The sequence below is a fragment of the Setaria viridis genome, chromosome 6 (genome assembly GCF_005286985.2).
Source record: "Setaria viridis chromosome 6, Setaria_viridis_v4.0, whole genome shotgun sequence".
NCBI classification, from domain to species: Eukaryota; Viridiplantae; Streptophyta; class Magnoliopsida; order Poales; family Poaceae; genus Setaria; species Setaria viridis.
In genome coordinates, this window is record NC_048268.2 from 24,456,961 (window position 1) to 24,479,299 (window position 22,339).

Sequence of the window (22,339 nt, forward strand, 5' to 3'; positions counted from 1 at the left end):
TCAACAACAAGTCACAACAAATTGGACTAGAATTAGACTAAATCCCGGTAGCTGCTCTCACTCTCACTGACCAACACCAACCAAACTCTGCATGCAGCTGCAGCCAAAGACTGTATGTACCCTGACGTACTCCAGTGAATCCGCAGCTGAGCAGCACCAAAAAAAAAACAAAGAAGGCCAAATAAAGAAAGAAATCCAAAGGAAATTTATATTACTTTTTGACATAGGAGAAATAAAAGAAGAGGGCATGTGTGACAAGTTGGGAGGTTTGAACCGGTCAGGATTTTGACTTTGAACCCTCACTTGCAGCATTGCATTGTCTGTCTGCCTGGATGAGTGAGAGAGAGACTCTAGAGAGAGAGCGGGGGCCGGGGGGGAGGGGAGGAAAGATTAGCAAAGACCGTGGAACCGGTCCAAGATTCTGATGGTTGTGGTGTGTCCGGTCCGGTAGCGGGTACCGGATCCCGACCCGGGAAGAGGGGTCGGTTGGTTCATTCATTCAACGGTCAAACAACGTAAGCAACTCGAGTCAAACCGCCAAAGTGAAGGGTTAGACTGGAGATTAGCGTCTGTTTCCCAAATGGAGAGGGTCTTTGAGCCAGACACGTCGCTTTCCTGATTAAGGAGGATTTGCAGCGGCCACGAATTTTTGTAAAAAAAGAAGAGGAGTACGGCGCTCCTTTGTTCAAGTTCAACGGTTCTAAGATCAGGATCATTTCTAACGTCCTAATCGTTGATGGTTCGGCGTGTTTGAAGGTTTAGCTGGTATGCACAGTGCACAGTGCAGGATGGCGGACTAGATAGTCAATTATATGTTTTGTGTGTACACGCACTCATATCGTAGAGTTTATTTGATGGTTTTATCATATAATGCGTTCACAAAGATGAGAGGAGTACGTTTAACATGAGTTTTATGGTATTTGCGGACAGTGGCGGACCCAGGGCTCGAACAGAGCCTGGGCTAATCCTAACGATAATTCTCTTCCTATCTCTGGCAAAAAAAAAAAGAGGAATGCGGCCACAACTGATTGATTCTCTTCCCATCTCCGGCAAAAAAGAGGAATGCGGACACGACTGATCGATTTGAACACTGCTAGCTAAGTATTCTACTGGTCAGCCTTCCTCTCACTCGTGTCTCATTGTTTAACTCAAACACAAGCACAGGCTACTTGTTCGTGCCTCTCTCTATTGGCAATCAATGCATATAAGAACAACGCACATACTGCTCATGCATGCACGGACTCCTGCAGGATGCGGAGCCTAGCATGCGCCCAGGGTCACCGGGCCCTGGGTCCGCCCTTGTTTGCGGATAACATGAGATATTCGTTTGTCCAAATATGATAATCCACAATCAAAAGCATCTGAGTAAAATGTTTTAATGTGCTAGGTATTAAGGGGGCAACGAGCAAGAAGGTAATTTTGTTCATTAAATCCGCCTAATAAAAAGGATAAACAACTAATCCGCATTGTATGGCAAAAAAAAACATGCCTCACTTGGCTCCTGCTGGCGGGCATAAGAGAGGAAGAAATGATAAAGAAGAATAATGATTTGGAATGGGTGGCTTCAGACAATCTCGGAGTGTCACTTATTTGTGACCGGGGGAGTAGCTGATTAGCAGCGGTTGGATTTCTTGATAGAATAATTCAATTAGACGGAATAATGGAGAAAAGAATGATTAGGTTGATAGGGTTTACCAAGTTCAACTCCATTTGCAAAGTGCTTGCCTCTTCAAATCTGGATAAAGAAAAGAAAGCAGGACTCGTAAGCATAAACATGGGACAAACTTGTGCCACCCCCTCTAGACGTTTCCTCTCATCGTTCTCTTTTCCTCGACGAGATCCACTTGTTGGCGACTTCGTTTGCATATATGAACTTCAAAAGGACAGTGGCATCAAGGACTGAAGAAGCAAGTGGATGGATATAAGAGTGGCTGGCCCCGTGTCCAAACTTAAAATTCAAATACGAGGAGCAATTCAAATTCAAATACGAGAAAGTGAGATGTCAAGAGAGTTGGGATTGGGACAGATCATAACTAACAGAGCAAACAGCAGAGCCAAGGGCCCGACTGGATGGATGAGGCAAGGCCAAGGACCCGACCCGGCACGGCGGGCAGCCAATCACGGGGCGGTCTCCCCGATCCGGGCCGGTCAAAGAAATCATCGCCTTCCTCTGATCGCCTCACTTCACTTGAAATTCCTCCACTCGGCGACGCGCTTCCTCCCTTCCCTTCCCTCCCCTCTCTCACTATAAGAAGCCCGCTTCCCTCCACTCCTCTCACCACCACCAACACCGCCGCCCCTCCTCCTCATCAAGGCGATTCCTGATCCCGGACCCGATCGCCAGCTCGCTCACACTCCACGCGTCCAGCTGCAACGGTTTCTCCTCCGGCGCGTACTTCGCCTGCTTCTTGCAGCAGCAGCAGCAATGGCGGACGGCGGGGAGTGCGGCGCGCGGGCGCAGCTGGTCTCGAAGCTGTGCCGCGTGCAGGACCTGGTGCGCCGGCTCGAGCTGCAGCTGCACGCGCCCTCGGACGCCGCCTCCGTCGACCTCTGCCACCGCCTCGTCCACGAGATCGTCGCGCTCACCGACCGCTCCATCGGCATGGCCCGCTCCCCGGACCTCGCCGCGCATTTCCTCCTCCCCGCCGCGCAGCAGCAGCAGCAGCTCTCCGGCGCGCCCAGCCCCCTGAGCGACGCCGGCTCCGAGCAGCCGTTCCGGGGCGCCAGCCCCAAGAAGCGCAAGGCCACGGCGCGCTGGACCAGCCAGCAGGTGCGGGTCGCCGCGGCGGGCGGCGGCGCCGCCGAGGGCCCCGCCGACGACGGCCACAGCTGGCGCAAGTACGGCCAGAAGGACATCCTCGGTGCCAAGCACCCGCGCGCCTACTACCGCTGCACCCACCGCAACTCGCAGGGCTGCCCGGCCACCAAGCAGGTCCAGCGCACCGACGCCGACCCCGCGCTCTTCGACGTCGTCTACCACGGCGACCACACCTGCCGCCCCTCCTCCGCCGCATCGGCCGCCGCCGCCCGGCGCGCCCCGCACCCGCAGCACAACCCGCACGCTCAGGCCGCGCTGCAGGGCCTCGCCGCCCGCCTCACCGTGGCCACCGCCACGGACAACGCCATGATCAGCGGCGCCGCCCCGGCGCTCCCGCCGATGACGCCCGAGAGCTTCCCGGCGCGCGGCGCGTCGTCGCCGTGGTCGCTGGCCGCCTCGCCCGTCGGCTCCGACTACTCCAACGGCTGCCCGCACGGCGTGTCGCCGTGCCCGGTGCCCGGGTACAACGCGGACTGGGGCTCCGACGGCGGCGACCTCCAGGAGGCGGTCTCGGCGTTCGTCGCAGCGTCGTCCGGAGCAGCGCACCTGCCGGCGCTGGACAACGACGAGTTCATGTCACTTGAGTGCTTCAATTTCGATCAGAGCTTCGACATGGGCGGCGCAATGCCGAGCCTCTTCTATCCATGAGAATTGAGAAGAAAGACTAGAGCCCTGTCCATGTCTCCATGACAGGAGGGAAGAGAAGCAGAGGAGCCTCTTCCTAACAACTGTGCAGTAGCAGAAAAGCATCTGAGCTTTTAGAGTGTCTGAATAGGATCTCTTTCTTTCATTCCCCTTTGTTTTGTTTTTGTTTTTTTTTTACCTCGTTTTATCCTCCCACTTTTGGGTTGGATTTTGTGGATCTCAGTCAGCAAGAGGAAATGAATCAGAATTTACTTATGGAATGTTCTGCCCAATCCCAAAAATTACCATCGACTTCAAGCTGGTCAGATGTGGAAATCCGTTTTTAACTTGAACCAAGTGAAACCAACTTGCAACGAATCCAACTTTTCATCCCTTCCAAGTCCAGGCACGATCACAAGAAATGGGTTCTGATCAACCAAAATAATTACGAGAGCTGGGTCCTGATTAATCTAAACAATTGCAACCGTTTCAGAATCTCTGTTCAATAAGAACAGAAATACAAACACGACAATCAGTTGTCAGTGATGCTGGCATTGTTCCAGCACAAGATATGAGGTTACATCACAAAGCTAGCTGAGAGCAGCCCTGATCACAAATGCAGAACAAATTCCACTCAGACATCTCAACGGCTGACCATTGCAAGGCTGAAACATGGCTACCATATCCATAGTTTCTCATAAATTGGTCTCAGGAAAATTCCATGAATTCAATACAACCTGAGGCTCTTATCATCATGAAGCCTTCAACTGACCGATGCAGAAATCGTCGATGATATCGAAGACCCTGGTGCCGTGTTGTGGCCTGCGGGACCAAATAGAAGAATGTCATGGAACAGAGGGCGAAAAACAGCAGAGAACCAGAGATTGATCTTATTCAAGAAGCATGAAAATGACATTAGCAAAGGCATATGGCATGTTCCAATTCAGAAAAAAAATGCAAGATAAGAATAGCATGCCCATCATTATCATCATTTCAGTTCCAGATTTATCTTGCAGTTAGTGGTGGACCAGGGACCATGGTAGGTTTTTGGAACACCAAAGTGAGCTAAGTAAGGACCCCATATGCAGAAGCCAATACAGAACAATATAATCTTTGACACTGAGCTCAGCTCAAAACGCAAACAGGTTTGAGCTGATTTGTTGGTCTGGTTTAATTTAACATGAACTCTATTCTAGAGTAGATAAACCAAAATTAACAAGGGAAGGCTTGCCTCCATTTTTAAGTATATGACGTTTACCTCATATATTTCAAAACGGGGGGAGCACTTTCCTAAGGGACCATAGAGTAGAGCATCTGAAAATTTTGTTGCTCAAAGAGTATGTATGCATCAGGCAAACCATTTGAAGTCTTGTGTGTAGCATTACTTCAGAAGATACTAGCAGTAACAACTACTGGATAGGCAACCTAGGAAATAAAATATCTGGCCATCTTTGCCTAGTAGGATAGCAGCACCGTCATTGTATTTTCTTCCCTTTTCTTTTAGAATGTTCTTAATAGATGTAGTAGGAACAGAACTAAAATTGTGATGTTAGGTCTTCATTAATTTGGTCCATTAGATCAATATAATTCTAAGGTGGCAAATATTTAAAGACTGCACTCTGGAAAGAAGCTACAGATATAATCTGAGAAAAAAAAAACCATGAAAGGCACTGAACCACTGAAAGAGCATGCTATGAAGTATAGCAAGGAATTAAAAAGTTACAAACCCAAAAAAGCCTTCTGTGGAATCACCACCAGCATTATTTAGAATAGCATCTCCGCCTGGATGTTCCTCCACATAAGGAGTGACATCATAAACCTGGTTCAACCACCAAAGTAAATTTAGAAGACCCAAATATGTGAGCCTTCCTATTTTCAAGTATAGGGCATTGAATAAGGACCAACTGAGGTGGCCACTGCATTTTTACAACCTTGTCCTTGATGATTATCCAACAATCCTTCCTTGTGTTATGTTTAGAGATTTCTTCCTTTGTATAGCTCTTAGATGTCTGAACGTAGAAAGACAGTAAAACAAAAAAATGCATTTCTTCAAGCTTTGTAAAATATTATAAGTATTACAGTGCAAATCTGAGAGGGAAAATGCACTGTAGCATGCATCTGTAGCCTAACAATGAAAGATGAATAGCCTACCACTCCAGCTCCTGAATCAGGTCCCTTTGATTTACCTGCAATACAAAAGTGGTTCAGATGCAACTAGGTCAAGTTACTACAATCTCAAACAATAAACGCTGCAGCTTGTACCTTTATTTTGGGACCTTGGGATCACAAAGAGAGCTCCTAGTGCTAAAAGAATGACAAGTGAGATGATAATGATAAGCTCCATCCTGCTCCTCCAGAACTATAGAACTTTGCAGCCACAAAAATAATGTTCTTTACTGAAAAAAAAAGTTCAATTAAAAACAGGGCCAAAAGGACTAATGGCAGAGTGACTAAAAATTAGGTGTGGACTTTGAATCAGTAATAATGAAAGCTAATGTAACATCCTTTCTGAAGAATAGGAAAGGAGTAACACAGCATGTCAATGTCAGCAAGCAGCACAATGAAATGGTATTTCCATAAAACGCATCAAAACTCTGACAGATCATAGTACAAAGTATAGCAAGGAAAACAAACTAATGCTAAACTATAACCCCCTAGACCCAATCATAGGCCCAATCATGCTGGGGACACAAGGGCTTTCACAAGGCTAAGATGTTTGATGATGTTATGAATGGTGTGTTAGTATGAAGGTATCTGTGACATTTGTTTAGGGAATTGAAATATATGTGACCATATTACCCCCACGAGTCGTCATTGTACTGATGATGGCATACTTTCCATGAAGGCGACAGAAAAAAAATACAAAAAATATGAAACCAATAGATTTCAGAATGAACAAGTGCAGGCTCAGATCAACCTAACTAATTAACATGTAAGGTGAGCAAGCATTCATAATTTTGTTGATTGATAAGTTGGTTAATAGATATCATCTGCATCTCCATGTGGAGGAGGTGGGAATTGGCAGAATGCAATGCTATATCTTGGTAGGTACATGGACAAAAGACCTTCGGTGCAAAAAACAGTAGGAGAGGACCCTAGCAAGATTAATTACTGAGAAGCAAAAAAATACATGATAACAACAGATCAACAGGGTGTAAATAATCCGCAAACAGAATAAGGGCAGAACCATATCTAGCCTAAGTAAGAAAAAAGAACTGGAAACGTGGCTCATCTGGAGATTGTTCTCCTCTTCCTTCACAATGATGAGTGAGCAATTAGCTAGTCCAAATATTTATCTCAAGGCATCAACGATCTGCCAAGGAATTCTTGCTTTCAACCATGGTTTTGTACAATACTTGCTCGTGTAGTTAAACAATACAATCAATGAGGTCCTTGAATGAGGTACATTATCAGTAAAGGGTGAATAAGTACACGTTGAGGGACAGTCCGGTCAGGAAGCCCCACTTGGGTGTAAAAGTACCAAATCTAGCCTAACTTAAATGGTACATAGATGACTTGCAGGAAGAAAGAGGGACGTCATATGGACGTCACCTAGACCTGGTGCTAACTGCTAACCATCGGTCGTCACTCGTCACCACTCTCCTACATACCTCATACAGGACAGGACACACAGACCACCAGATGATTCCTAGCAAGATTGGGTGGATTCGGATTCGGATTTTGGAGCAACTATCAAAATCCCACAAAGGAAGATCCCGATTGCAGAGAAAAGCACGGCAACCCATCCAAGCGAGGCTTCCGGCCAGGGATTACCAGCAAGAGAAGAGGTCGATCCGGGTCGAGGTGGAGTGGTAGGGACGGATCTCCGCTCCGACGCAGTTCGGGGGTGGGGGGCGGGAGAGAGGTGCGCGGTGCGCCTGATCTGGGTTCTGGAGAGCCGAGAGCTCCACGAGAGTCGGTCAGCTGGGGAAGGGAGTGACACTGACGGGACGGCCAGGCGGCGAGTCTGTGTTTGGCCCATGGAGCCTGAGCTTGTTAGAGCCATCGAGCCGAGCTCGATTCAAGCCTCGGCACGTTTCAAGCCTCAAAACCATCCGAGGCTACGACTTGGTTTAACTTTGGCTCTTTATAATTCGAGTCGATCTCGAATTTAGCTTATTGCAAGCTAACCATGTGCATTTCACGTGTTTATAAACTTAGTTTATCAAAATATATATAGTAATTAGATGGGATTAAAGTTATTGCATTATTTGTAGACTTAGAGATTTACACAATGCAATTAGGGAAGAAAGTTAGAATATACGTGTACATCTTATAAAATCATGACAGCTCGTAATAGACGAGTTTGCTCGAACTTTTTTAAACTCGGCATCAAAAAGCTCACAACTTTGTGAATTACACTTGAGCTTGGCTCATTTAGAATTCAAGCTGGTCTCGAAACAAACCTAAAACGAGCCGAACAAAAGTGACTCACGAGTCTCTAGAATTTTTATAGTCATACATATGTATCGGTTCAGTTTGCGCCTAGTGATGAGTGTGGCGTGGCTCTAGCAACCGGGACGCTAGCAATGTGCTGCTCTTTTTGTGCGCGGCTCGCTCATGCCACCAAATGATTCCACCACATAATTTTTTATATATTTTCTATTTGTTCTTTTTTTAAAATCATGTATGCCTATTTTTCAAATTTAAAATTAGTCCTAAATTTCCTCCATAGCGTGCCAAAATTTATCATAACATATAGGAATTCATGTAGCAGTAGTAGCGATTGCTCATGTCTGTCAACTATGCACATCTCAAAAATTAAAGCGGATTTAACTAGGATTTAACTAGCAAGGCTTGTAAATATTTGCTAAAGTTACGAGGTTGAAAATGTGGTGACATCTTGAGATGTCTCGAGGTGAAAACTCTGGAGCAGTGGCTCAACTAATCCTGAATCATGGTCTCGTTAGCTACCAATCCACTGTCCAATATAGTGTAGCGTATATTTTCTGAGCTAATGCATTTTGCATCACGAACATATAACAAAGCCACGTACAAGTTAGCTGTCCAATGTAGAATGTATTTTGCATCATGAACATATAACAAAGCCACGTATAAGTTAGCTCTAACCACAATTAAATGTAGTTCAATTAATTCTAAACTAAAAGGATGTACATATTTTGTTCAGTGTTTTCCCCTTGGCAAAAAGGTCATGTGTGTGCATTATATAAGTCATAATGATTGATGTACAAGTACGACACTAAATATTGATGTACAAGTACGACACCAACTATCTATGCACCATATGTTGAACAACACATTCCCTTATAACCTCATATCACAATAATTTTTTTTATCAGTCGGCTAGCCTAAATTTTACATGTTATATCTCTATGTACCCTCCGTTTTTAAATTGCAAGTTGTTTTTAACTTTTTTTCTAAATACATAGTTTTTATTATGCACATAGACCTATGTCGTATCTATATACATAATAAAAGTTATATTACGTATTTAGAAAAGTTAAAACAACTTAAATTTTGAAACGGAACGCGGTACAAAGTTTAAAAAGTACATATTCAATTACTTACCATATAATATTTATATTCGTATAATCAATACTTTTGGTACAGTAACTTTAAAATTAACGTATTTTTAATCTATAACATATATGATAAATTATAGTAAGCAATAAATAAGATGATTATCGTTTAATAACTTTTTAATGATCAAATCATTTCCAGCCTTACGTTGCTATTGCGGTAGACAAATAGCATATCTGTTCCTCGATTGCCCCGGCAGGCAAATACACAAAATCATCCTCTGTCGTCTACCTTCCTTCCCTCGCGGCTTTCATAGGCTTCTCCAAATTCCAAATCTTTGCAAGAGAAAAACCATCGAAACCGTTCATAACGCACCAACCGGCCGGCCGCCTTCCACCCCTCGCTCTCTCCCCTGCGCCACCAGCACTCCCCCCGCGGCGGCGGGTTCTAGAAGCTTCCAGAACCCAAGTCCAACCTCGAACCCGGCCTCTGGAGGACTGGTGGGAGCGGCCCGGAGATCTCGGCGGCGGGGCCCATGGCGGGCCCGTGCTGAGGGCGACGCGCGCCGGCGTGCGGGGATCCGGGGGAGGGCGGCGAGCTCGAGATCCCGATGCAGATCCGGGAGGGGCCCGCGCGGCGGCCGGCGCCGTCCGCCGCCGGGGCGCTGCGGTCGCCGATGTCGGCGATGATGCTCGCCATGTTCGCCACCATGGCCTCCTTCTACGTCGCCGGCCGGTGAGTCCGCCTGCCCGCCCGCCCGCTCGCTCGCTTGCCGCATTAGTCTCCTCTCGAGGAAATGCTCGCTTGCTTCGGCTCTTCTCTTTGAATTGTTTGGTTTGCGTGTGCTGCGATCGCGTGCGGGGGAATTCTAGATCTCTTTAGTCCCCTGGCGGGAGGAATGCTTGTATTATACTGCTTAGGGTGATCTTGCTGGGGAAATTTTGATCCGTGCACTAACGCATTCCAGGATTACTGCTGAAGTATTGATGCCTTTAAGCGAAGTCCAGTGTGACGCCCCAATTTTGTTGCGAAGTTAGTGCTTGTTTGCGCACCTTTGGGATCTTGCATTGTCACAATTCATGCTTAGTGTATTACTTTTTCTGCTATTTTTGAAGACCAATGTTAGTTCTTGGGCACCTTGGTTTGATCTGGTTGCTGCAGTAACTGAAATGCTAGAGCTCCTTTTTGTTTGTTTGTACAAATGGTTTATGTTTTGGCCTTTTGCTGTTTGTAGAGGAAAATTTATTGACTTCTGGAAATTTCAGATTGTGGCAGGATGCTCAGAACAGAGTTTACCTCATTAAGGAGCTCGACAGACGAACAGGCCAGGTAGGCACCTGAGATCTGGCCCTTGTGTTCTCTAGTGCAACTATCCACCTGTGCTGCTGAGTTAAGAGCCCTGTTAACTGTCTTGTGTATATGATTCAGGGGCAATCGGCAATATCTGTTGATGATACCTTGAAGGTTGTTGCATGCAGGTAATTATTAGTTTCCTACCTGTCAGGTCATAGTAATATGCCGATATTGCCTTTCAATTTACTCCCTCTGTCCAAGAAAGAAGGCATTTCTGGCTATGTACCTGGACTAATGTTTGTCTAGGTACATAGCCAGAAATGCGCTGTTTTTGGGACGGAGTGATTACCATCTAACAATTTTTGAATGCGTTTGAAAGTATGGATTTTAGTGTTTGGCGATAAATTAGAGCCGGTGCTCTAAACATGCAGAATTTGTTATTGTGTAGAATTTTGGAGCTGTAGTAATCGCTTCATCCTCCATTTTTTAGGCAGCAAGGGAAGAGGTTGGCATCACTTGAGATGGAGCTGGCTGCAGCAAAGCATGAAGGTTTTGTGGGGAAATACTCCCCTGAGACAAATGGAACTCATTCTAGAAAGAAGCCACTGATTGTCATTGGAATAATGAGTAGCTTTGGCCGGAAAAACTACCGTGATGCTGTCAGGAAATCATGGCTTCCGACAGGTAGCACTTTATACTTGCATTTCTCTTATGTCTAGCCTTTTGGTATTCTGACATGCACTCATATTACAATATTTATAATTCCATAAAAAACAGCTTTGGTACTTAGATGTGGAAATTCAGTTCTAATGGTTATGTTAGAAAGTGCTAATGGTGCTTTAAAATAAGAACACTCGCTTCTACCATCAGAAATATTATGTTAGACAAAAAACTTATTTATGCCAATTATCAGAATGTCTGCCAATGTATTTCTCCTTTGGTGTATCTGCCTTGCACTAAATTCTGGTTAGATGCTATAATCTGCATAAAGCCAGATACATGTGCATAAGTTGTTTGTTTTGAGTATTGCATAACAAGTATCAGTAAAAATTGCTGAAGCAGTATAAATGGTAGTCTGAAGATTGGCCATTACAATACGGAAGACTTGGATGCAGAGCTGCTTATTGTCAAGTTAGTACTTAGTACCATTTGACCTTAGCCATTTGGCATCCGTAGGTGGTTGAAAGAGTTTAGATTCCATTATTCTCATGATGAAATACTATGGTTGTGGTACCTTTTCTTTAAACTAATGTTTTTAGATTACTTCTGTTGATGAATAGAAAATAATGTTTGTTTTATTACTACTGTTTGGTCGACTATTCTCTCTTACCTATTAGATTTAATTTTAATTCTCTGCACAGGTTCAATGCTGAGGAAACTAGAAGAAGAAAAAGGCATTGTAGTACGTTTCATAGTTGGAAGAAGGTATTGGGCACTCTTTGCCCTACTGTAGTGAACATATGAAGTATAGATATTTGACAGTTCTCTTATATGTAGTGCAAATCGAGGAGATACTTTTGATAGGGAGATTGATGACGAAAATAGGAGCACTAGGGACTTCTTGATCTTGGTAAGCCTGATTTAACAATTGAATCTGGAATACTATGTTGATGGATCTCAATGGTACCTTCTATTTTTTTGGTGCTCATTAAGCTTCTTGAATGAAGATTTGATATACTTTTTGTTGGTTCTTGTTATGTGCATTGTGTTCTGTTTGAATACCTGCCTAATGAACAGTTGCATAGTAAATTGCAACAATCCATTCCTTTGGATTTTTTAGTATCAAAGGTTTGATATAACTAAAAACATGTGTTAAGTTGAGGGTTGTGATAATTAAAAGAAGTCTTACTTTTATTTTAGCTTGGCTCGTTGATCTAATTTTTGTTCTTGGCTATTAAATGTCATGGCAGGATGATCATATAGAGTCTGATGAAGAACTCCCTAAGAAGACAAAAAGTTTCTTTGCTAATGCGGCAGAGACATTCGATGCTGCATTTTACGCTAAGGTCAATGATGATATATACATAAATGTTGGTATGTGCCATCTGCCTATCTACTAATGTTGAGCTGCTTTGTATTAGGCTTGCATTTTTATTAGATCGGGTGTAATTTTGTAGGATCTATGTTACTTTGTGTTCCAAATACTTTTTTATCCGAGTATGATCCCTAAGATTCAACTCTGGTTTTTACTGCTTACCAATATATGCCAGTGAAATCATTGAAACTGTTTTTTCAGCACTACTAGTTGTCACCGTTTGAACATTTTTGAAAGCATTGTGAAAACTAAACCAGATTAAAATTGGCAAAGCTTGATTTCACAAATTTGGAATTATAAGTTCTACCTTTTCAAATCTGGAGGTCTGGAAATTAGCACTGCGCACCAAGATTTCCAAAAGCCTATTGACATTTTCAGGCTCTGCTCACGACAGCTTCAATTATTTATGATATGTCTACATGATGACTGCTAATCTTTTGAACTTCGCTTACCTGTAAAAATGCTCATTCTGCATGTTGTAGAATACTGGATTGCCTCTCGTGCTATTGCTTGTAACCGGAATAACATGTTGTGTTTCTGCAGATACTTTGAGTGCAATGCTTGAAACTCACTGGGACAAGCCCCGTGTCTACATAGGCTGCATGAAATCTGGCGAAGTTTTTTCTGACTCGTAAGTGTTTATAGCAATTCTTTTTCAGAAATTGGTAGTCTTATTTTTTTTTCCTGTTTTGAGTTCTGTATCTTTGTTTGACAAACTAATCCAAATGCTTCCTTTAAAACAGAACCCACAAGTGGTATGAACCAGACTGGTGGAAATTTGGTGATGGGAAATCGTAAGTATGCTTGCGTTAGCAATATTAGCTCTCCTGGCATGTATTTTATGTACTAGATTTAACATTCAAATCAATTACTGTTGTGACTCATCTACTTCCTTTTATCAAATAATAGGTATTTCCGACATGCTTCTGGTGAAATGTTTGTCATATCGAGGGCTGTAGCTCAGTTCATTTCTATAAACAAGTATGCAACCTGTATATCGTGCACAGAATTCTAGATCCCAACAAGGATCTGAAAAATAGACATGAGAAAATGTTTTAGTATGTAATTGTAATTTCATTAATATTTCTGATGGTTCCTTTGTTATACTAGGTCTGTTCTCCGGACATATGCCCATGATGATGTTAGTGTAGGATCGTGGATGATTGGGCTTGCTGTGAAGCATGTAAATGAAGCAAAATTGTGTTGTTCATCTTGGCCCTCAGGTTTGTCTGCCTCATGCATGGCATCTATTGACCTTGATATTGATTCCTTTCTGTTTGCGTACTGTCAATTGCCAAGTTTGACTCTCGATGATGCTATCATGCACTAATGCCGTTTGTAAGTGGTTCTGTCAGATTCTCCTGATTTTTGAACCATGTATTGGACAGTAATTATGTTTCTGAGTACTGAAACTGCAAGGTATACATGAGCATAGAAATTGCATAATTTCTTTGTAAGTTTCTTGGAATTAAAGTGCGAGATAGAGAATAGAACTATAAGCTATGTCAAAATTATATACTACCTTGTAGTTGCTAAGCTGTGACCAACTTTTTTTTGTCAAGGAGCAATGTCCTAAGAATACTAAAGCCAAAGCATGTGCTTCAGCATTTATTCTTGATTACAAATTCCTCTGATGAATAGGCTAGAACTAGCCGTTTGTGATCAGCTGAGTTTTACCATCTCATAACAAGTTATAAAAAACTTAGTTCCATTTTCTCTCAAGCTGTCTATAAACCATTGAAGGGTTGGCAAATTGTGGGTTGATTATGTTTCGGACAGCAAGGCAGTGGTTTCAAGGCTTTGCAGAAAACAGAATGGATGCAAACTAAGTTATTTTCATGCTGCATGTGCACTGAATTTCCACACTAGCCTGTGGATTTGGGTCCTGGTTGGGTTCTAAATATGTGGCGCAATCACTATGATTGCTTGTTAACTTCATTAAACTGAAAGAATGGTGGATAAGGGATATAGCCAAAGGCAGTGAAGATTAGACATTGTTTACTGGGGAGGCATGAACTTCAGTCTGCTGTTTTTTCGTGTGTATAGTTTGTGTATTTAATTGTTGAATTGATTGGTGGTCATTTCACCAGGATCTCCAGATATTTTAATTGGCTAACTACTAAAATTGTTTTGCAGGTGCGATGTGTTCGGCCCTATGATGAACAACGCATACTGAGGGAGAATTTTGCAAACAGCGTGTTAGGCTCACTAGTGTGGTGGACGATACATACAATGTGCGTAGAATGAGATTGGATTGGCATGGAGAAAATTTTGTTTTTCTTCTGCCATTTTTTGTGACATCCTTTGGAGGAAGCTTGTGCCAGTTCATACAGAATCAGATACCTTGTTTTCCAAAAGGAAAGGTCTTGCATATTTTCTTTGCAAGAGCGAAATACTGGACTCAGGAGTTCTAACGAATACCCGTCTGCCGACTGTATCCTGGTTTTGCTTGCCATTTGTAGATGCCCACCCTTACCATTCTTTTTCTGACAGACACTGCCATTGTTGGAGTGACAGAAATCAATAGCAATTCAGGAAATTATTTTGCTCCGTAGAATACATGTCAAATGTGTGTCTTCAGACTTGTTACCATGGTTGTGGATTTTGATACATACATAAGTGATAAGGATACCATTTTGAAGTCAAGAGTGACATGAACGGCATGATTCTCTGCATGTTTAAAACGTACAAAAAATTTCCAGAAGTCCTTGCACGTCATTATTGTTGACTGTATTGCATGGAAGTCTTGCATATTTTAAATGCGTGGAGACCAAATTATCTCATGCAAGACTTGTTATTCTTTTTTTAAAGCACGTTTAACAAAGTAGAAAAGTCGAAGGTCCTGCTCAAACCGTGAGGAGTTATTCGCCACGCCTGTTGAAATTAAACTATTTCTTGCAGATTTTTGTTTCCAAAATCCTATCAATTCCAAACCTGTCAACAAGTTGACGAGGATCTGAAAACTACAAAGAATATTTTTTTTTGGTAAAGAACGAAATAGGCGAAAGCATTTTAGGGGTTTTCATTTTGCACCAGTGTTTTGGTGCTGCTGACAGTTGCAGTGGCGTCATTCAATGAGTTGACGTGTGATGCACAACAGCAGGCCAAACACTGCTTTTCCTGTGGTTTGGTGGGCAAGAAAGCTTTTCTGCGCACAATTTTTGTGCTCATTTATTAAGTCATCTTGGCTCCCATTTGCAATTTTTGTGTCTATAGTATGGGCAAATCGCTGCAGCAACAGTTGCAAATAATTGGTTACGGCTGGGCAGAATTAGGCCATGTTTTTGACACTATGCAAAAAAAAAAATTCCCCATCACATCAAACTTGCGGTACATGCATTGAGTACTAAATGTAGACGAAATCAAAACTAATTGCACAGTTTTGTTGTACTTTCCGAGACGAATCTTTTGAGCCTAATTAGTCAATATTTGGACAATAATTCACAAATACAAACGAAACGCTACATTGTGCTACAATGCTATAATAGTAATTTTGCACCTCCAAACTTTGGGCAACTAAACAAGGCCTTAGATGATTCGATAGTGACAGGAGCAAAAGGATTATTTTAGTTTCCAAATACATCTAGCTAATGTTCGTAAACACACACACAACAAGATTATTTTGTAGAGAAGGTATGAAATGAAATTAAAAGTGCATAAACATGAAACACAATGGGCATGAAGGAATAATTGGTAGATAGGTGGTTGAAGTCTCGTGGGATTTCAAACATAAAAAAGAAAGGACTATGCAAGAAAAAAACTTGTTTATTTTTTTTAAATAGAGAGTTCACATTCATTGGTGCATTAATTAGATGTTTGCCAAACAAAGAAATGGATCAAATTATATGGAATCAGATTGTTTTGTGCTGGATGCACTGGTTTAGCTAGTTGCAGCTGCTGCAGCTTGGCTGCTACAGGTCTACAGCTAGCTATTTCGAATTTCTGATCATTTTGATGGTCGATTGAGTGAAATTATTAGTTACTTGAGAAACCTTGTCTATTAATTACTTGCTATATAACTATTATGGTATAAGAATACTAGCATAAATATATATATAAATATACATATTTATTAATATGCAACATGAAATTCGATGAGCAATATTATTGTCACCCTAAGTGCTTAGATCACTTTTAAATCATGTGAAGCACTGGAAATCAGAAATGCAGTCGCCGGATGCAACCAATTCCAAATTCAAAGAGTTGTGTTGTCCAAAGACCAAACCAGCGATGGAGGCTGAGACACGCCCTCTACCCACGAGAAAAACCTAAACGCTCACACGACTTCTCTAGAAAGCGACCCCAAGCCCCGCTTCCTCTCCCCTCTCTCCGCCTCCTCTATTCCAGGAGCCTCCTCTTTCCTCTTTCTAGAGGGAGAGGGAGGGACCCGCAGCCGCGGCCGCCGCACCGCCACCCGCGCCGCGCCACCCGATCGGGCCGGGGTAGGGTTCCCCTACGCCGTCAGGCCGGCGCCATGGCGGGCTGCTCCAGGGGCTCGCTCCCAACCTGGATGACCGCCGCCGCCTCGCGGGTCGACCTCACCGGCGGCGCCGTCTCGCCGTCGCACCAGGGCTCGGCCTCCCCGTCCCCCTCGTCCTCCTCCTCGGGCCCCGCGCAGGCCGCGGGGGCGGACCAGGAGCTCGGGATGTTCGAGCGCGCGCTCTCCGCCGCCGGCGCCGCCTTCGTCTCCGCCATCATCGTCAACCCCCTCGACGTCGCCAAGGTCGGCACTCCCTCTCCCTCCCTCCCTCTCAAGCTCCCCCCGTCGTGGGCGAGTGTTCTGCGCGCCAGGTTTGGTGGCTAACGCGTTTCGCGTGTGTGTGTCGATGCAGACGAGGTTGCAGGCGCAGGCGGCGGGGGTGCTGTATCACCACCCTCCCCAGATGGCGGCGCTCGGGCCGGATGCGGTGAGGAACCCGATCTCATTCTGCGTTGCATGGGGTGGGATTTGGTAGCGGCTGGCTCGGTGCCTGAACTCGGATTTGATCGTGGAAGATCCAATCGTGCGGGTTTTAGTGATTAGATTAGGGTAGGATGCAAAATGGAGCTGTTGTTGTCGGATGTGTGTCTGCAGTTTGGTATGATCAATGGGGGGATTTGTATATTTGATAGGTCAGTGATGTGATCCAAATGTTTACCTTGATGTGGCCTGTCGGCGGGCACAGTGTTGCTGTTTCACTTGTTTGGGGGCAAAAGCTAGTAAATTTTCAGGTAATGGTTTTCAGGATTTCTTTCGTGGGTATGAGGCCATTAAAGATGATGGCTTGGTTTGTGTTTGTGCTGGTGATCGGCCGGCTTCTTTACCAACCTGAATCGATCACATTGCGTGGCCTCTTCGAAGTTGAATTCCTTAAACTGCTTGTTCAACAGGCAGGGTGTTCAGTGGTTGCACAATGCGACATGTGGTTACATTATGTTATTTTTTGGTCACTGTGCTATGTAGGATCACTGGGTGCTCCAACTGTACTGCTGATTAATAGAAGCGTTTGTGATTATTTTTGCCATGAGTCATGAGCCCATGACCCTAAGTTCTGTTCAGCACCTGATTTTTTGATACAATCAATTTTAGGACTTTTGTGTGCACAGATAACCCAATATTTAAGTCTGCATGGATGCTGTTGGCTCATTTTGAAGCCCTTTGCTTTATCGCATTGAAAATGTAGAGTTGTTTTGTGCATCCCCCCCATTGGTTTAAGGAAAATGAAGGAGTAAAAAAATGTTGACTCACTGACCACAGTTTTATTGAAAAACTGCAATGTGCTTGATATTATAAGAAAGTTGTATTTATATATGAAGGTTATTGATGCTACAGTGCCAGTAGTCAACAGGCCAATGCCTTTTTTGTTGGTTTGACCCTCAACTCATGTCATAAACTTGTCTGAATTACTGGGTTGCATTTCAATGTTTCCAGATCCTGTCTGAATTCAAATGTTCTCCATCATGCACCCGTGGTCTCATATTGGGCGAGCCTGTTTGCCCTCCTGATTGCTTCCAGTACAAGGGAACACTTGATGTATTCTTGAAAGTCGTTAGACAGGTGATTAAGTGTTAATTTTGGTAATTTATCTCATTTAAATAAGTGGCAATTTATGGTGGACTGATAAAACTCACAGTGGTGCTTAATTGGTTGTTTCAGGAGGGATTCGGTAGATTGTGGAGAGGAACAAATGCAGGCTTGGCATTAGCTGTACCAACTGTGAGTTTTCTTTTTACACATTCCATTGTGCTGGTCATTGCCTTCTGTTTGAAACTTTAAATGTTATATGCTGTTAAGATGCTTGTGGAGCATCTATTCAATTGTTTCAATTTGTCCCATTTGAATTATTCATATCATCTTTACTTAGATTTGAATATAAATTTAGTCCAGTTTATGCTTAGTCTGTTGAGATATTGATAATTCATTTTTGTACAAGGAGGCTTTGTGGGTTTATCTCAGACTGATTTTCACTTTGTAGTAGTCTTTTATATGCTCAGATAATTCTAATGCCCTAAATGAGGTCCATGGCAGCGTAATTTGTCTTTAGTTTTTAGATATACCATTTGGCAATTTTGTGCATGCTATCTCCGACGTCATCCTTCCTTGTCCTTTCTTTTTTCTTTTTCGCAATATAATGTTCTTAATACATGTTATGCTGCTGGGTGTCCCCTGTTAATTTTCTTGATCATAAGCAGGTTGGAATATACTTGCCATGCTATGATATATTCCGCAACAAGATTGAGGATTTCACAAGAAGTAATGCTCCAGGATTGACACCATATGCCCCGCTAGTAGCAGGATCAGTTGCACGTTCATTAGCGTGTATTGCTTGTTCCCCAATTGAGTTGGCAAGGACACGTATGCAGGTACACCTCCATCTGGAGTGTTTCATATATGGTGTCAGAACAACACTTTATAATTTAGTCATATGTCTCGTAAGGTCATGGTTTCTGGACATGAATCATTCCTACGTATCAAATGGTTACTACTCTGTGGTAACAGGCATATAAAGAGTTTCGTCCTGGTGTAAAGCCTCCTGGAATGTATAAAACATTGGTTGGTGTTCTCTCGCCGCTTGCAAGTTCGAGTCAGAATGGTATGTTGGTTTCTGTTTCTGTAACTAGTAGATTATCCTTTTAATTGGATCACATGTCCAAATCATATTTCCACTTTGGTAGCTGCCAAATTCTCAAATTTTTGTCTTGATTCTAACTGCTTAACTGTTATGATTGGTGAATGTTGGAACAGTTCAAAACTACCGTGCTCTGTGGACTGGGGTGGGTGCGCAACTTGCTCGGGATGTTCCTTTCTCCGGTATATGCTGGTCAACTCTTGAGCCCGTAAGTGTCTGCACTCTGTCTTGGAGACACTCTTATTGGCTGCATTCATGCCACAGTTGCATGGCATTGCATCTCATGTTGTTAACTCTGAGTAGATCCGGAGAAAACTGCTTGGTCTTGTTGGAGAAGAAGGCAATGCAGCTAGTGTATTGGGAGCAAACTTTGCTGCTGGCTTTGTGGCAGGCAGTCTTGCTGCTGGTGCTACATGCCCTCTGGATGTTGCAAAAACAAGGAGACAGATAGAGGTCTGTATACTATTCAATACTCTTTATATTAACGTCCCATTTATTTTTCATCTGCTGCCTGTTTTGTATGCTGGCATACTCGCTTGACTTCATTGCTGCCTATCATCATTTGTTGTTGCTCATTCTAATGTCCTGTTTCCTGTTTTCTAAAATTCAGAAGGATACTGAGAAGGCAATGAGAATGACTACAAGGCAAACATTAACTGAGATATGGAGGTAAGGAAACACCTCATCCCCCAAAAGTATAGTAGCATTTTTGATGGGCTGTATATTTGGTATTTTGGTTGCGATTGTTTTGAGTTTTGAACCCAAGGCATGTGTTTAGTCCTTTGGGCATATTTTGGTGGAGCTGTGCTTTCCCATGGTTCCAACCAGCATCCTAATAGAATCGCAAATTATTATAGCAAATTAATATGAATACCATGCAAATAACAATTTTCTAAGATGATGTATGTAAATTAAACTAGTAGGATCAATATGATCAAGGAGTTTACTTGTCTTGGTCAAATCTTTGTAGGTCTTGGTCAAGTTTGCTTCCCTCCCCCCTCTCTCTCCTTCTCTTTAAGGCTTAAAGATTGACACTGTACATACATTCTTTTTGCTCTTGGCTCCTGAGAGCTGCTTCTTTTGAAATACACGAAAATCATGCTAGCACAAAAAAAGTAATGACACAAAAATACATTCTTTAGCTGTCAATAAAGGCATCCCTAAACCCTAGATTGGCATGCCTAAACTGTCAATAAAGGATGAAACTGTTTTTCCTAAATACTTCTAAATTCAGGGCAGCCCAACTGTCATGCACCTAAAGGGGTGGGAACTGGGCTGTAAAGTGAAATCAAGCGGGTGAACCCAAGTTGTCATAAAAGAAATTGGAGAAACAATATTTTTGACATAATTTGAGTGGGCAAAGATAGTATTTTTGACAGTTTGAACAAAGTTGTTTGTCATTTTTATGTGAAAAGTGATAATTTGATGCCAAACTGAGCACCAACATGAATCAGTGCTACAATTTCTTGGGCTTGAGAATAAAGGGTTCATTAGTGATACAAAATGACTTGTGGTCTTTTAGAGGCTCAGTGGTCCAACCACTTGCAGCCCACCCAAACTGTTTGTACATTTTGCTGGTTTGGTTCATGAACCACCTAATCCTGGTACTAAACCATGTATTACTTGCACCCTCATCATTTGCCCTTGTGCAGGGTCAAAGTTGGTGATGGTTGCTGATTTTGTTTTGTTTATCACACAAAAATCTGTGTAATGCTTGCAAAGCCTACTGTGTCTTTCCTTAATTTTCCAGAGCCTATGCCCATCAGAATTGATCGGATGTTAACTACAAAATTGGTTAAGCGTAGTTCCATGATTTTCTCTTAGCACTAGTTTAGTAAAGATAAGAAAAGACTGTCCACAATATAATATTTGATTTTGCTGTTGTTGATATATTTTGTTCGGCAGGTCTGGAGGTGTGAAAGGTTTGTTCACTGGGGTTGGCCCACGTGTGGCTCGTGCTGGTCCATCAGTTGGCATTGTTGTTTCTTTCTATGAGGTTGTCAAGTATGCTCTTCATCAAAGCCACACCTCATGACCCAGATTTGTTGAAAAGACTGAAGTTTCTTCTTGACTTTGTAAAAACAAGACCTACCAATCCCCAGAAGCACGCTGGGTTACTCTGAGCTTTGGACAGGCAGGGCGAGGTGTAAGTTGGAAGATTGGAGTGCTTAGCATCAACACTCAACAAGGCCTTTTTCATGGACGCAGTCCATTTTGGCCTAAGATAACGTCTCAGTTTTGGTTTTGGTGGAGCAGGCTCCAGTTGTCTGGCAGGGCTTTGGACCATCGTCTAAGCTTATGTTTTGGATGAAGCTGAAGCTGCTTCGATTAACTTAGGTAGACCCTGTAATTGGAGGTGTAGTAAGGCTGATGCAGATCAATAATAATACGCTTGAAACTACAGAAGAAATTTTGCATGTTTCAGTCCCCAAAGCTTTCAAATGGGCATATAGTTGCCGGCTTAGTTTTAAGCTATGTACTCTGCTTTACGATCTACGTGCACGACCATGGATAGCATGGTTTATTGGTTTCCTCGTTTCTTATCACGGTAACAAGTTCTTTTACTCCCTCTGTTCCAAATTACTGTTCCTTTTAGTACCCTATCTCAAATTACTATTCATTTTAACTTTACATATGCATCTAGACATATACTATGTCCAGATACATAGCAAATGTTTTACATAGATATATGCCCAAATTACTGTTCCTTTTAGCACTCTGTTCGAAATTACTATTCATTTTAACTTTACATATGCATTACATAGATATATGCCCAAATTACTGTTCCTTTTAGCACTCTGTCCGAAATTACTATTCATTTTAACTTTACATATGCATCTAGACATATACTATGTTCAGATACATAGCAAATGTTTTACATAGATATATGCTAGATGCATAGCAAATAGCAAATGTTATGTACTTAGAAAATTTGCTATTTACTATGTATCTAGTATACATCTATGTACTTAGAAAATT

The 22,339-nt window shown here is 42.8% G+C and overlaps 4 protein-coding genes across 5 annotated transcripts; 3 read left to right on the forward strand and 1 right to left on the reverse strand.

Annotated features, from left to right (window-relative positions):
- Positions 1 to 2,284: 2,284 nt before the first annotated feature.
- Positions 2,285 to 3,718, forward strand: LOC117861202 (uncharacterized). Its single transcript, XM_034744718.2, has one exon. The coding sequence runs from the start codon at positions 2,426 to 2,428 to the stop codon at positions 3,464 to 3,466; it is 1,041 nt and encodes a 346-aa protein (XP_034600609.1). The 5' UTR covers positions 2,285 to 2,425; the 3' UTR covers positions 3,467 to 3,718.
- Positions 3,719 to 3,907: 189 nt separating this feature from the next.
- On the reverse strand, positions 3,908 to 7,411 carry LOC117861203 (cytochrome B5-like protein). 2 transcript variants are annotated; one of them, XM_034744720.2, is made up of 6 exons: positions 7,217 to 7,411; positions 5,705 to 5,833; positions 5,594 to 5,628; positions 5,374 to 5,451; positions 5,170 to 5,261; positions 3,908 to 4,264 (listed from the first exon to the last, which is right to left on the reverse strand). In XM_034744720.2, the coding sequence occupies exons 2-6, from the start codon at positions 5,784 to 5,786 to the stop codon at positions 4,195 to 4,197; spliced, it is 357 nt and encodes a 118-aa protein (XP_034600611.1). In that variant the 5' UTR covers positions 5,787 to 5,833; positions 7,217 to 7,411; the 3' UTR covers positions 3,908 to 4,194. The 2 variants fall into 2 exon arrangements, with proteins under 2 accessions (XP_034600611.1, XP_034600610.1); XM_034744719.2 differs by having other exon boundaries at positions 5,705 to 5,838; positions 7,217 to 7,409.
- A 1,791-nt stretch (positions 7,412 to 9,202) lies between these two features.
- Positions 9,203 to 14,897, forward strand: LOC117861286 (hydroxyproline O-galactosyltransferase HPGT1). The gene is made up of 12 exons (XM_034744817.2): positions 9,203 to 9,658; positions 10,189 to 10,252; positions 10,352 to 10,401; positions 10,707 to 10,900; positions 11,578 to 11,641; positions 11,714 to 11,786; positions 12,127 to 12,250; positions 12,795 to 12,882; positions 12,995 to 13,045; positions 13,161 to 13,232; positions 13,362 to 13,474; positions 14,388 to 14,897. Exons 1-12 carry the CDS (start codon positions 9,534 to 9,536, stop codon positions 14,408 to 14,410), a joined length of 1,041 nt encoding a protein of 346 aa, XP_034600708.1. The 5' UTR covers positions 9,203 to 9,533; the 3' UTR covers positions 14,411 to 14,897.
- Positions 14,898 to 16,578: 1,681 nt separating this feature from the next.
- On the forward strand, positions 16,579 to 21,891 carry LOC117861304 (mitochondrial carrier protein MTM1). Its single transcript, XM_034744836.2, has 10 exons — positions 16,579 to 16,974; positions 17,084 to 17,158; positions 18,163 to 18,288; positions 18,388 to 18,447; positions 18,924 to 19,094; positions 19,231 to 19,324; positions 19,477 to 19,568; positions 19,664 to 19,813; positions 19,971 to 20,029; positions 21,266 to 21,891. The coding sequence occupies exons 1-10, from the start codon at positions 16,726 to 16,728 to the stop codon at positions 21,393 to 21,395; spliced, it is 1,206 nt and encodes a 401-aa protein (XP_034600727.1). The 5' UTR covers positions 16,579 to 16,725; the 3' UTR covers positions 21,396 to 21,891.
- The last annotated feature ends 448 nt before the right edge of the window (positions 21,892 to 22,339 follow it).

Excerpts from the sequence above, each read along its gene's own strand:
- LOC117861202 (XM_034744718.2), top strand. The coding sequence starts at position 2,426 with ATGGCGGACGGCGGGGAGTGCGGCGCGCGGGCGCAGCTGGTCTCGAAG.
- LOC117861203 (XM_034744720.2), bottom strand. The coding sequence starts at position 5,786 with ATGGAGCTTATCATTATCATCTCACTTGTCATTCTTTTAGCACTAGGA. Across the intron at positions 5,629-5,704 it reads CCCAAGGTCCCAAAATAAAG|GTAAATCAAAGGGACCTGAT; the intron begins GTACAAGCTGCA and ends TTTGTATTGCAG. Across the intron at positions 5,262-5,373 it reads GGATAATCATCAAGGACAAG|GTTTATGATGTCACTCCTTA; the intron begins GTTGTAAAAATG and ends TGGTTGAACCAG.
- LOC117861286 (XM_034744817.2), top strand. The coding sequence starts at position 9,534 with ATGCAGATCCGGGAGGGGCCCGCGCGGCGGCCGGCGCCGTCCGCCGCC. Across the intron at positions 10,901-11,577 it reads GAAATCATGGCTTCCGACAG|GTTCAATGCTGAGGAAACTA; the intron begins GTAGCACTTTAT and ends TTCTCTGCACAG. Across the intron at positions 13,475-14,387 it reads TTGTTCATCTTGGCCCTCAG|GTGCGATGTGTTCGGCCCTA; the intron begins GTTTGTCTGCCT and ends ATTGTTTTGCAG.
- LOC117861304 (XM_034744836.2), top strand. The coding sequence starts at position 16,726 with ATGGCGGGCTGCTCCAGGGGCTCGCTCCCAACCTGGATGACCGCCGCC. Across the intron at positions 19,095-19,230 it reads TGGCAAGGACACGTATGCAG|GCATATAAAGAGTTTCGTCC; the intron begins GTACACCTCCAT and ends CTGTGGTAACAG. Across the intron at positions 19,569-19,663 it reads GCTGGTCAACTCTTGAGCCC|ATCCGGAGAAAACTGCTTGG; the intron begins GTAAGTGTCTGC and ends AACTCTGAGTAG.